We start from the raw sequence: 13,984 nt of genomic DNA on the forward strand, positions 1-13,984 counted from the left end.
ACGAATATGCCATCTAAAGGCTTGTATACAGCTCTATAGCCATAAATATTTTTTTCTCCAGGGCAGACAATCACTGTGTGTTTAAGAAGAAAGTCGACAGCTCTCAGCTGATGACTATTAATAAGCCCGGTGTGCGTCCTGACGTTTTCAAAGCACATTTTAAGAACCATTTCATCGCACCAATGTCGATCTAAAAGAACGCGGACAATGTTCTATAGGCACATACCAGAAAGTTAGCAACTCGACAGCACTAGCTTCGCATCGGTAACACTGTCAACGCAATTTAGGTACCTCTAACCTTAAGCTTATGGCATGCTGTCACAGATCTCATAAAGTGCCTTGAGGTGCTTAAGTCACCTTAAGAGTGGAATGCGATAGCAATAAATTAAATTTTTGTAGCAGTTTCCGATGCAACCTCTGTGGATGTTTGCGTCAGTTTCTGTGCAATTGTCGGTCTATCAAGAGCCACAATCGGACTACTAGCTGCGTTGTCAGTATACGCTATTCTGCGACGGTGCCGACATTTGCACACACAGATTTTTTTCTGATTATCTGGTTTTGATTTTCTATCTAGGTTGCTATTTGGAAACTGGTTTGCTCCCTCCCGGGTGGGAAAGTTGTGACGACTTCGCAAGGTCACGTGACCTCTCTCGACCAATCAGGAAACTTCTTTACACCGGACAGCGGAGGGGCCTTTATATGACGATAACTCCAACGCATTAGATTTAAAATTTAAACTCGCATTTCATAGCCAATGTAACGTACACAAGATGCATAATTTTCAGATTCTACGGCAGCTGCAAGGTTAGCGCCTTGTGGTGTTTGTTTACGTTTATTACCGTCCTTATCCGCGCTGTTGAGTCATGCTCTGAGGCAAACTCACTCTGTGTTGCCTGCGTACAGGAGAGGGCGTAACTCACTTAGTGATCTTCTTGACGGCGTGCCGGACTTCGGCGATGGTGGGTCTGTCCGTGGGGGCCTCGGCCCAACAGGCGCGCATGAGCCGAAGCACGTCGGCGGGGCACTCGTCTGGCGACACCTCGGGCCGGAACGGGGGCGTCGTGCCCATCTTCACGCGGTCCAGGACCTCTGCGAGGGCACACGAGCAGCGCTTTATATACTCAAGTGTCATGACATGACGAGCGAGATTTCAGATTATTTTAGACGACTTGGTAAGAGTCTGACATTTACGCATGACGCACCTACAGGTTTTTGGACATAAACATGTTCCTCTTAATTCACCATGAGATGGATGTACGATCCCAGGGTTGCAAAGTATCTACTGATTTAAGGATGTGCACACTCGAAAACTGTCAAGAAGGGCATTGCTGCTCTTTGTCCTAAGTCTGCGCGCATGAAATACCAGCACAGAATGAGTGGCAGTGTTCAGAACCACGTGTCCCGATTGGATGATGCCGGCTACCCCTGTGCGATCGGGGCAGCGTTAAGTGAAACCATTCTGCAGAAGTTCAAAGAAAAACCGCGCAAAACGGTCCAAAATGAAGGCACCAAACTTGTGTTACTACATTAAATGCATAAGGTTACGCGAACTTGAAAATAGTGGTCGACAGGTACGCAGTAGCTGTGGTGTTCTCGGCACCTTTGAAGCTAGGCTAAAGAGAAACAGACGGAGTGGATGCGCCACAAAGCATGGGAAACCTACGTGAAATGCGCGAAAGTGGTGCTCTGCGAAATTCCACTAGCATGTGCAAAAGCCTACATTGGAGAAACAGGGCGTTGCATAAATGATCATGTAGAGGAGCATGAACGAAAGTTAGGAGATGATGAAAAAAAGAAAACCTCCCGGAAAATTGCAGAACATGCAAGTGCCGGCCACGACTAAGATAAAGAATCTTTGCAGGGGCGGCAAGGCCGTGGCACGCAAAATTAGCGACCCCTATTTAATAAGGATAGCGCACAGCTGTGTCAGTGACACATCATGCGGCTTTGTACAAAAGTGAATCAACCTTATTGCATTCTGTAGTGTAGAGTGTGACGATGGTGCATGTTTTCCAGGCATGTCGTTAGAGTATCAGTTTTTAGTTGCTCTCGTCTTTCAGTGTGTCGTGATATTTTGCGCAAATCTTCATGGCGTTACAAAACTAACTAACTAACTAACTAACTAACTAACTAACTAACTAACTAACTAACTAACTAACTAACTAACTAACTAACTAACTAACTAACTAACTAACTAACTAACTAACTAACTAACTAACTAACTAACTAACTAACTAACTAACTAACTAACTAACTAACTAACTAACTAACTAACTAACTAACTAACCGACAACTCTTGCGAAAGCTATATATGGCACGCCGGCCTCGCTCTCCACTGTACCGCTCCTCCATCACAGACACCTCGCATAACTATTGGTATAGTTCACTGAGAGGTCATGCAGTCGGTTACTACTCAAGAACGAAGCCGCAAATTTCACTTACAAGAGCCCACTCCGCCCCGGTTTTCTGTATGACCATCTAAGCTCGGAACGCACAAACATGGTTTAAAATTACATAAACTTGAACGGCGCGAAGGACATGATCGCAGGAAATACAAGGAGGACAGAAAGAGCGTCTCCTTGTATTTTTTTGTGATCGTGTCTTTCTCGCCGTTCAGATTTATAGAATTTCTAGAGGCCCATGCTCTGTGCGATGTCCATGCACGTTAAAGAAACCCACGTGGCCGAAATTTCCGGAGTCCTCACCACGGTGTCCCTCATAGCATGAGTCGCTTTGGGAAGTTAAACCCCATAAACCAAACCAAACCAAACCAATTTATGGCATGAACCAACTAGTCCTACAACAAGTACTGCTAAAATTGCATGTTCACTGAGTTAACTCGCTCCTGTTCAGAGCAGTAAAACTGCCCTCCTCCAGGTTTAGCCAATTGTACAATAAGCAGGGATGAGGACCGTTTGTATTGTTTCAGGATAAAAAAACAAAATGGAAATGTTTGTCCTTGACAGTGTGACGATCTGCATCTTCTAATAACTGAGGCGAATCTTTTTGACCGAGATCAGGGCTGTTAAATTCCAGTGAAAAGGATCAATCCACCGTGCGGTTAACCCTCCTTATTTATAATAAAAAAAATTGTGATTCTTAGTCTAGCAACAAAAATACGCGCTTTGATTTGGTGCCTAGATATTGCTAATAATGCTACCGAGAGCACTGCATGCAACATAGGCAGAAAAAAAAATTCCCTAGAAACATCTGTCCCATTCATGACTCGGCGTCACCACTTCAGTCTCTCCCTTGTGCCCAGCTTCCGCGCGGCGACCTTCCCAGCTTGTGGCAATGCTCCGCGATTATATCACCAAAAATAACCGGCTACACCTCGCAACGTCTATCTGTACGTTCGTGTCTCGCCAGAGTGAGAGTGGGACGAGAAACACGGCGTACCGAATGTGGGACAGGCTATCGCACACGTCGTGTTCGCCGTCAAAACAAGCTGATACGTCCTGGTTGCGTGCCAGCTGGTACTAAACAAATAGCGACGTTCGACACAGACGCACCGCCTGAATATTATCGGCGAAGCTGAGTTATGGAACCGGTAATACGGTACAGAATAAACGTAGCCTCGATGGCTTCATTCGCGCAGTTTTTGAAGGTTTGAGGTCTGTGATCAACGATTCCTTCAGTCGGGAACTTTACGCAGTACATATGTGACTCCGTGCAGAGATTCAAAAATGCAACGAGGTCCTTTAATTGCTTCATGTAATCACTTCTGGTTATGGCGCATGATAGCCTCAGTCGCTTATGTGACATAAAACCCAGCACAACACATATTTCTGGTTTTAGACGGTGTCTTCCTGCTGTGGTGAAGTTGTAGCTATTCAAGGACACGAATATTTGGTGTGATCTTTATTCAGATATCTCACTTTCGCGCTCCGAAGACAAGAACTGTTTTGTTGAAAAAATGCAAGTCATCTGAATCGTTGATGTCCATCGCACTGTGAGTCCCTTATTCGCTTAGCAGGCACAAGTAATGAAGGCGCTCGCTGCACACGCGAGAAGCAAACGCGCTGTAAAAATAACTTTCCTTCAGTTTGTCGCATAGCCGCGGGTGGCAATTAGGGGCGAAGTTAAGCTAAATTTGGCGTGACTAGCATGTTTTATCTTTTTTTTTATTTACACGAACAAGAAAAGAGAGTTTGGTGCCGCATAGCGGCTCCGGCTTCTCCTTTTCACCAAATGATAGGAACTACTTGGTCTGACAATATACGGTTTAACGTAACATAACACAAACACAAACAGTACACATCATATAGAACAAAGTACAAGCGTCCGGAGAAGTAATATTAATGAGCGAACATAAATGCTGTGAATGGTAACAGAGCAGTGCACAATACTATATACATTAGAGATATAAATAAACAAGGACAGAAGCACAAAAATAAGGTTATTTGCAATATACACAGCAAAAGTAAATAACGAAACTATTCAAGCACTCACTCACTCAAAAAACAACTAAAAAACAACTTCGTTTGCAGCAAACACAGCAAAAGCAAATAACAAAGATGTTGAAGCCCTCACTCACAGAGGGGTAAGAGTTCTAACACTAATAATTAAATTCTACTAAACTAGCATTTCCCAATGGTGCTGCTGTCCTCAAGGAATCATATCAACGACAGAAGTCCTCGGTTTTACAGTGAACACGTCGGCCGCTGGCCTAATAACTTTTGTAGACTTAAGAGCGCTCAAGTCTCTCTTCAATCGCGACCTGAAGTTGTCATGCACTCGGCAATATTGTCGTCTTACTCCACCGTTTATGCGCGTATTTTTTTTTAATGAAACAATAGCCCAGAAAGAGACGCTCACGAAAAGGTCGAGAAAGACAAGGACTCGCGCTAACCAGCGTTTACCTGCGGGAAGGCCTACATAGGTCAGACTGGGCGCTGCGCAAATGGTCCTGCAGGGCACCATTTGCAGGCGTTAAAGGGTGGAGGCACAAATTTGGCAGAACATTGTGCGAACTGCACAACCTATGAACCGCGGCTGAATGAGACAAGCATCTTGGGCAGAGGTGGCGATATAACGGTACGTGTACTGTAAGAAGCTGTTCACTTTAGGAAGAAGGGAGATTATTGTGTTAGCGATACGTCTGTAAAGCTCTTGAAGGCGGAAATCAAGTTTCTTGAACGGTTTTTGTGAAATTTTTGTTTTCGTGGTTTGTCATCGTTTGTCTTGACTTTCATGATTTCCGTGTACATTTTCTTGCCTGGCTGTAAATAAAGACAGATGAGAGCGTGTTTCCTTTTTTTTCTCGGCCTTTTCGTGAGTATTCATTCGATAGAGGTCATGCACCACCTAAACCATCTACAAGTTACGCGCGTAATATGTCTCACATTCACAACTGCATGTTCTTGAGGTTAGTTAACGTGATGAACCGCTTGCAATGTATACATTATGCGTAATATGATCGGTTTAATTCAGTTTTATTTATTCCTTCAAAATGTGGAGTGCGGCCGCTGCCGTATTTATACTCTAAACATGAATACGCCCACATGGGAGTAAAAAGGGAGTAAACTCTCCTCTAGCGCACTCTCTTTTATAAAAGGGAGTTTTAGTCCCTTTTTAGTCCTTTCAGTTTAGAGTGTATTTTCCTTGACGCCGCCTTGAATTCACATTTAGGGCTCTGGAGGGAACGCTCAACGCATTCTGTTCAAAAGCAGATGAAATTTAAAACAGCTATACCTTTTCCGAAATGACATTTGTTGGTCGTAGCTATGAAATCACGACGTCTAAAATCTGAGATACATACATCTAACATTTAAGATTAAAGACATGTCGATAAAACGCGTTCCAGCATAGGCGGCGCAAGTGTTTCGACAGGCGGTACAAAGCCGCAATATTCAATTTCCATATGCAATACGATCCTGCTTTGGTTTTCTAAAATAGAAATGACGGAATTTTTATCGACCAAGGCTTGGCTGTCGCCTCTCTTTGAAGACACGCAAGAAAATAGTCGGATTTATAGCATCGAAAGCTCATGCTTTGAATTTCATCCCCGCAAAACATTGCAGCGCACCTCCAAGGTCATCCATGTTATTAGAATAAGGAAAAGCTACTTCGCTCTTCATTTTTTTCAGTTGGAGGTTTTGCCTCCAAATGTCTTGTGTCCATGTTTGTCGAGCATGTGCAAAATTTTAGCTTGATGCGATATGATTTGAAGTCACTGATTTTTATTCTTGAAATCATTGCAGCACAGCAGAAAACAGATAAAGGCATTGTTTAACTGGTTCATGTCTCTTTACGCTTGCGCCCGCGGGTAAGTGTGTTCAATTATATCCGAGTTTAAAATGAATCCTTCAATCGCGTTTCTCGAAGCTCTTCTCAAAATATACGTTGTTCCTTCCAGTTTAGTTTTGTTCCCATGTTCGACCATTATCTACGCAGCAGGGTAGAGACGTTAGCGCTTTCCCAATTTTTCTTCTTTTGCAAAAGTTGGCGCCTGCAGACGACGGCTGTTTCAAAAAGAATAAAATTAACATACTTTAAGCAAGAAGAATGCAGAGAAATAATAGCGACGTGACCTGGACGTCGGTTTGGGGTTGCGACGATTCTGCGAAGTCGATAAGTTATGCTCAACGAGTGTGAGATTCTCGTTAATGATTACGAAATAGCAATACACCCTTTGTGCAAAGCGAATTCAGAATTTACAGGGTGAACGACTACGAACAGGTGTGCCGGAGCTGTACCTTCGGGTTCCATCACAGATCTGGTGCGGCCAATGCGTTCCAACGACTCGTACGGTCCAGATCGGGTGATCACCTCCTGCAGAATGATGGCGAAGGCGTAGATGTCGCCCTTCTGTGACGAGTGCTGCCTCGGCTCCTTGAGACGCAGAAACTCCGGCGCCGTCCAAAACATGGATCCTGCACGGCGATGGAAATGCGTCCGTGCCTGCAGTTTCATCCGCCATAACGGCCAACCTAAGCCAGCTCGCTGAAAGAAGCTGAGCGGTCAAACCAAGCAGGGATTACTTTGCAGTTTCTCTGACTGCAGGCAGTGGACGACAGGGTTAATGATCATCTTTTTTTAGCCACCCGAGTGGGTAAGCGTAGCGAAGTCAACCGCAATGTTACCTTGGGTTAAGGCTATTGTTAGCGTTGCGGAAGTGTCCTATCCTCGTATATAGCCTAGCTAAAAGCCACAGGAGGACTGCACATTGAAAGAAGCCCAGAATGCGTTAAACCCGCAGTTTTTTTTTTACCTTTATGGAAAAGGCTGCACAATCTTATTACTAATGGTATATATGCACTGCGCCTGCTGCACGTAAAAGTATGAAGCGCGTTTTTGGCACTGTGCCATGCAGTTAGTTTTGAGAAGTAAGTCGCAACGTGTATAAAATTGGGCAAGGCGCTATTGAGTTCAGAAGTTGATCGAGAGCCAGTCTAAGTGAGCACGAAATATGGCTCGTGTGCGCAGGCGGTGGTCCGGTTGGTTTAAATCACAGTAAAGTCGAGATAATGCTACAGCATCACCAGATTATTGAACACACACACACACACACACACACACACACACACACACACACACACACACACACACACACACACACACACACACACACACACACACACACACACACACACACACACACACACACACACACACACACACACGCACACACACACGCACACGCACGCGCACGCGCACACACACACACACACACACACACGCGCGCACGCACGCACACGCACACGCACACACCACACACACACACAACACACACGCGCACACTTTCTTTCTTTCTTTCTTTCTTTCTTTCTTTCTTTCTTTCTTTCTTTCTTTCTTTCTTTCTTTCTTTCTTTCTTTCTTTCTTTCTTTCTTTCTTTCTTTTTTCTTTCTTTCTTTCTTTCTTTCTTTCTTTCTTTCCTTTATTTCTTTCCTTCTTTCTTTCTTTCTTTCTCTCTCTTTTTCTTTCCTTCTTTCTTTCTTTCTTTCTTTCTTTCTTTCTTTCTTTCTTTCTTTCTTTCTTTCTTTCTTTCTTTCTGTCTTTCTTTTGGGTTCGCAAAAAAGCGAGGTTCACGTACTTGGGTTCTTGTCCTCGGGTTCAGGCAGCTGCGCATGGAGGTGTCGCAGCCCGTAGTCGGACAGCTTGACCACGAATCGTCCGTCCACTATGCATTTCGTGCTTTTCAGCCGCCCATGGTACTGGATGGGCGTGCCATGCAGGTATTGCAGGCCCTTGTCGGGAAGGAAAGCGAAGGCTTATTAATACGACACGCGGAAACATTCTGACGAAAGAAAACAACGAATGAATCATAAGGACGATAATGCAGGAATGGAATAATTGTGCTCTGGACAAATTAAATACATGAACTGGAAAACAGAACCGACAGTGCCATAAGTAATATGCGGCGGATATAAGGACAAATACATATTATACGTTCTTACCTCTACGATGTCAGTGATCATGGAACACTTGAACATCCAGTCGATGTTGATGTCTTCGTTTTCGAGCATGTCCTTGGAACGAGAGGAAGAAGGAAATGCAGAAAAGAGATATCGCAGCCCGTTGCGAGCGCAGCGAAAAAAACATATATGAAACGAACAGACGGAATGCAATGAGGGCATTGAAAGAAAGACATTGAAAGAAAGAAATAAAAAAGAAAGAAGAGAAAGAAACATTGTAAATTGCGAGTTTTAACGTCCCGAATTGAAACACGGGCTATGAGGGATGCGAAAGACGGAAAGCAAGGCCGAAAAAAAAGGGAACAGCATTCATAAATACGCATGAAGTCCAAGAACGCTTGGTTGATATCGGTTGTTTCACTGAAGGCAACTTTTGCAAATGTGTTCGCTACAGCACGACTTATAAGCACACAGCTAAAGGTACACCGATCCAGGCTGCGTTATATTTTGAGTGTACACGTGTAGACGCTGCTTTACTTAAACACCTGCTTCGCAAACATGCTAATATAAGCAGCCACAGGCTTGTGTTACTAACTTCTTACCCTTAAGCTTCCCCGTGGGCACAGCTCTGTGATGATAGAGACGTTGGGATCCTCGATGCAGAGTCCCACGAAACGGACGAGGTTCTCATGCGTGAGGTCGTGGACCTACCAAGGCAAAAATATGCAATAAGCTCTTTCTAAGCACGATGAATTTTCAAAGTAAGATTACTGCGCTTTTGCCGTGGGTAGCCTAGCGTGTTCAGCTGCGTGAGCGCTTAAGCGGCGCCTTTTCTGATGCCTCTTTTATTGGCTGCCGCTCCCCCGAAAATGGCACTGAGAGAAAGGCATTCTACACATTTTTTTTTTTTCAATTCGAAACATCCTCTCTGGAAAGCTAATCTCTCTCGTGGTTCTTCATTGATGCCTGTGCACACTGTGGACACTCGCAAACTCGTCGATAACGCGAGCGGCTGTCACGAGATGGAACTCCTGGTACCGCTGGCAGCATTCTCCTTTGTTCTTCTAAACAACTAGAAAATACGTACAACTTTCGTAACGTTGTCGGCACACAATGCTTTTCCACCCCACTTCTGAGTCGAGCTCGCACGGGTCTTGCACGAATCGTCACGTACAACGCCACATTCATGGTCCCGTGATGTCACAGCACAATATGTGGCTGCAGGCAGAGTTCTTTAATCACATCTGTTTCAAATCAGTGAATGAAAATGCGGGCATGACCCGAATACATTTGCTGGTGTTTAGCAGATGGTGGCGTCGCCTATGACAAGGATAATCAGGTGTCGCTGACGCCCTGAAACTTCATAACCGTGTTTGCAGCAGCGCGAAACAGTTTGCCTGAATGGCACAGGTGGCGTGACAGTCTGGCAAGCTCCAAGGTTTGGACGATTTAGTGCGTCAAGTTTTATGTATTGCTCCTGTGCGGAGTTAAGCAATTGTAATAATCAAAGGGCTCTGGCTGAGAGCCGAGCTGTTCGATCATTCTGGCTGCAAACTTTTCCGAAGGTTAATTCTTACTGGTGCAACACTCGGAAGTTGGTTGACTATCACGCTACGTGACGCATTTTTACAAACTACTGACAAGGACTTCGAACACAGTATGTTGAAAGAAAAGGCGAAGGGGAGGGGGGGGGGGGGGGGGGCGCACGGGTGTCAACGATAGCTGAATGCCTAACTTGTGGGTGACGCCATCGTTTTCAAAACATCATGCACTTATTACCAACCTCTGCTGAAGTAAGAGCAGGGACTTTCGGGGTGACTCTGGTTGCCTTACCATTTTGATCTCTGCGAGCAGTTGCCTGGTGACGTGGATCTTTTTCACGTTCAGCGGTTTTATGGCCACTCGTATTCCCTGCCGGCGAAAACACAAAGAGGAAAAATTTCAAGCACGGCCCAGTTCCTGGCCTCGATACTGGCGTATCCAGTGAATACAGAGTTCGAACTCTCTTCCTACCTTGACAGTTCCCAGCTGGACACCAGATATTTTCAAGCCTTGAAGCGTGCTTACGTTGGACGTTGATTTCATGTATGACTAAAGAAAATGAAAAAAAAAACGCACGAATAAGCTGCAAAAGTTTCATGCTGCTAGCAATTAGGTGCAAGATTGTGTAACGCCAAGTTGGGAGTCACACAACTATATGAACGAAGAGCATATGTGTGTTGTGTCATAGCAGTCCGAACTACCTAGCATACGGGCATCCGTGAACTGCTGCCGACGGAGCTAATAACTGCGCTACTGGGCGCCAGTTGTAAGCGTTGAGGGGCCTTTTACATATCCTCTCAGTCCTGATAAAGCCTGCAAGGATGGTTGGCTCCATTCATGGCAAGAAATCAACATGCGCGAACATCACGTTCGAAGAGAACGTTAGCGCTGCCTCGCGCCTCACAAAGCCGTTATTTTGCATTCTGGTTGGCCTGCACTTTCGGAGAAGTGCTGGTGTGTGGTTGGTATACGTAGCCAGCCTGACATCATTCAAAGAGAGAGAGAGAGAGAGACTGCAGCCCCGTCTAGAGTGCACGAAACCACCAAGAGCGCTACGAAGTTGTTCAGTAAAGAGAAGAGTGTTGTTGGGCGAGTCGGTATGTCATGATCAACAAAGGATACTGCGCACTCTCAAACAAGGATGAGAAGGGTACACAAAGCGCTCACAATAAGCGCAGAGGGAGCTCCAACCACTACATGCTCGATGGAGAGGAGAACTGCGGTGCTTTCAACAATTTCGACAAGCAATTGCTCTTTTCTGAAGTCAGTACTGTGCAGCAAATCTATTGCGAACGTGAAGAATGAGCAATATACAAAAGGGCACCCCAGCGCGAGAAGTGCTGCGAGAGAGTCAACGGCCGTGACAGCGCAGAAGCCCTCAATATGCTCGCGATGGAGAACAAACATTTATTTAAACGACCCATGTCTTGGTCTGCTTTCATCAGAGCGAGCCTTGAGGATCTTCTGCCCTGCCATGGGACACGTGGTAAAGGAGGGTGCTCCAAGAAGAGGTTGGGCGGGAGGCATGTGGGTATGGTGTGAGGAAGCTTGTGACGTTGTGGTGGGTTGGCTCTTGAACAGTTCCAGTTTGTATAGACGAGTACGGGTAAGTGTAAACGCGCACACTTGCATAGATGTATTGGCTTCTTTTTCAGCATCTACGAACTAAAGACATCGGGCAATGCCTGTGTTATGGCTTGTCTCAGGAGCACGGTGCGTTGTTTTCGCAGTAAAGAGTCCTGTATTCGCTAGAGTTATTTCCGGTCTATGCGGGCGGAGGGCTTTGATGTACGCCTTTCGTTCTTCGCCCGTTGTTGATGCTATGCAGCTAATGTTGTGCCCTTAAGTTTCCTTTCTCCTCGCCTCCTCATTGTCGGGCTTTTCTCACCGTAGTATCACGTTATGAACCGTGCAAATGCGACGAGCCATAAACAAACAGCTGTCATTACAAAAATTCAGAAAGGCGTGCTTGCTCTCCATTTTCAAGTTTGCACGATCACGTCCGGATTCTGAACTCGCCCATTGGTTCAAAAAGTCACGTGACAGGGCAGAGCTTGCGAGGAACTGTGGGTGCATCTTCTGTTTCGGCCCTAGGGGGATCACCAAAAAAAAAAGAAACTTGGCTTGTCACAGATGCTATAACAGTTTCGTTACTTAAGCTGTAGCCACAGTAGCAGCTGCTTAGTGAGTGAGTGCGCACATGAAAATGGATTTGCCTCATGTTACGTCGGAATGCACACATCCTCACCTCGACGCAAGATGGGAGCCAGATTTTAGGTTAGCTCATGTCGAATTGTTTTCTTTTGCAACAATACCTGCGTGGGGCGCACATAGTCATTCGTTCTGCGCGGTTCTTCTGGTGTTTGGTGCACGCATGTTTAGAGCATTAAAACGAAAACCAACTCCTCTGTCAGCAGCCTTGAGCATGAACAATTTTCATGTAACTGACAGCAGTGTCCACTCCAGAAACTGTGCTTAATTGCTTTGCGCCACCTAAAAGATTAATGACACGACTGTGGCGGGCTCACACGGGCATTAGCGGATGACTAGGTTACAGATGCCAGAGTATCTTGCACCGTCACACCACTTTCCGAAATCCTACAATACACGTTTACTTGCAATCCGCGCCATAACGTCTCTTTTCACAGGTGAGTTCGATGAAGATGCTTTACTAGCCGCTAGATTTTGACTTTTATCGGCTATAGACAAAAAGCGCCGTGCAGCAGCTGTACGAGAACGACGAATTTATGCAGCAGGGAAAGCAACTCAATAAGTCTCAGGTGCTGATCACGAGATCGGGAACGAGGCTACGTCTTCGCTGCGAACGAAATCGCTCCCGAAGTGATGCGCTACGTTTCCTGCATCAGTTATGTCGCTGCTTTGTGAACTATATGCTGATTTGCAGTGAAAAAAAGAGGATAAACTGTCAAGTGAAATGCATGAGTAAAACATTTTGAAGCTGAAGCTGACTCGGCCCAAAATGTTGCTTTTAGCATGCCAAGAGTCGTATTAAGTCTCCAGGCCTTAGGCGCGATGAGTGAAAGTAATGCAACTTCGCGCAATGTCCGTGCGAAGCACAGCGTTTCGTAGGCTGTCATAACACCGCATTTCTGGATCAGGATGCAGGCTTAAGCAAATCTTAAGCAGGCTTAAGCAGGCTTTTTATTTCTTTTTTTAATTCGTAGATCTCTGAATCCTGCCTACATCACAATTCGCTTCCAAATGGTGGTCATGGGGTATGGAGTAGCGGAAAAGGGAATGTGTTTCACTTTTTAATGCATTTTTTTTCAGGAATAAATACATCTTCCGCTGCCAAAAAAAAAATGATCATAGCGAAAAAATGCCATAAAATCAATTTTTGCCCTGAACAAAATTGTATAGAGCTGTCTTCAAACTACCTACTTCTAAACCTACGTTGCGCAACCTTACACATGAACCCACCTATATGCCGTTTCGCAAGAGCTAGACTGATTTTCTGCCCACGGCAGGCCTACGTTGCAGAAATTGCATATGTAGCGAAGGCCGTTGAAGCAACAAGTACGCGTTCAACGCAAGATCGTATTGCCTTTTAAGTGAAGTTTCGGCAATATTTTCGCACAACCAGGTCTGCATCAGCTGAGTTCTGTGCGGCCAAGACTTTACACCGCATTGGTACAAGCTATTCGCGAACTGCTTTTGACAAGCTCACGTTCAACGACTACATACTAAAACTGAGATATCGAAGCTCATTATATGCAGTAATACTCGTTCAAAGTTAATATTCGAAGAGAATGTCACACTCAGGAACTGACGCTCATTTGTGGCCCTACACAGATGACAGTGGCAGAAATGCTGAAGCCTTTAGCTGGGTAAGAGTAGCGGAAAGGTCATCGGCTGTCATACTGCAAGGGATTGCGTTTGTTCCACAATTTTTGCAAACATGGCCTGATTAGTGCAGGGAGTTTTAAAGTGCTAGACTTAGAACGGACGACGACCAGTTCTACTTACGCCACGCAAAAACTTTAATAACTCTATTCAGATTTATCCATGCAAAACAAGCAGGACGGTAACGCGAATGACGACGATGATGCCGTATCATATTTTT

General features: G+C 45.2%; 1 protein-coding gene across 1 annotated transcript in view; it reads right to left on the minus strand.

Moving 5' to 3' along the window:
• The window catches only part of LOC149339646 (atrial natriuretic peptide receptor 1-like), a 98,831-nt gene that overhangs the window by 28,661 nt on the left and 56,186 nt on the right, over nt 1-13,984 (minus strand). The window contains exons 11-17 of the mRNA XM_089550961.1: nt 10,372-10,449; nt 10,192-10,269; nt 8,961-9,065; nt 8,401-8,472; nt 8,037-8,190; nt 6,699-6,875; nt 921-1,089 (exon numbers count right to left, since the gene is read on the minus strand). Coding sequence (XP_089407087.1) covers nt 921-1,089; nt 6,699-6,875; nt 8,037-8,190; nt 8,401-8,472; nt 8,961-9,065; nt 10,192-10,269; nt 10,372-10,449 — 833 coding nt within the window. The remainder of the gene's footprint in view (nt 1-920; nt 1,090-6,698; nt 6,876-8,036; nt 8,191-8,400; nt 8,473-8,960; nt 9,066-10,191; nt 10,270-10,371; nt 10,450-13,984) is intronic.

Source organism: Amblyomma mixtum, chromosome 6, assembly GCF_055824585.1.
Source record: "Amblyomma mixtum isolate Tamu chromosome 6, ASM5582458v1, whole genome shotgun sequence".
Classification (NCBI taxonomy): domain Eukaryota; kingdom Metazoa; phylum Arthropoda; class Arachnida; order Ixodida; family Ixodidae; genus Amblyomma; species Amblyomma mixtum.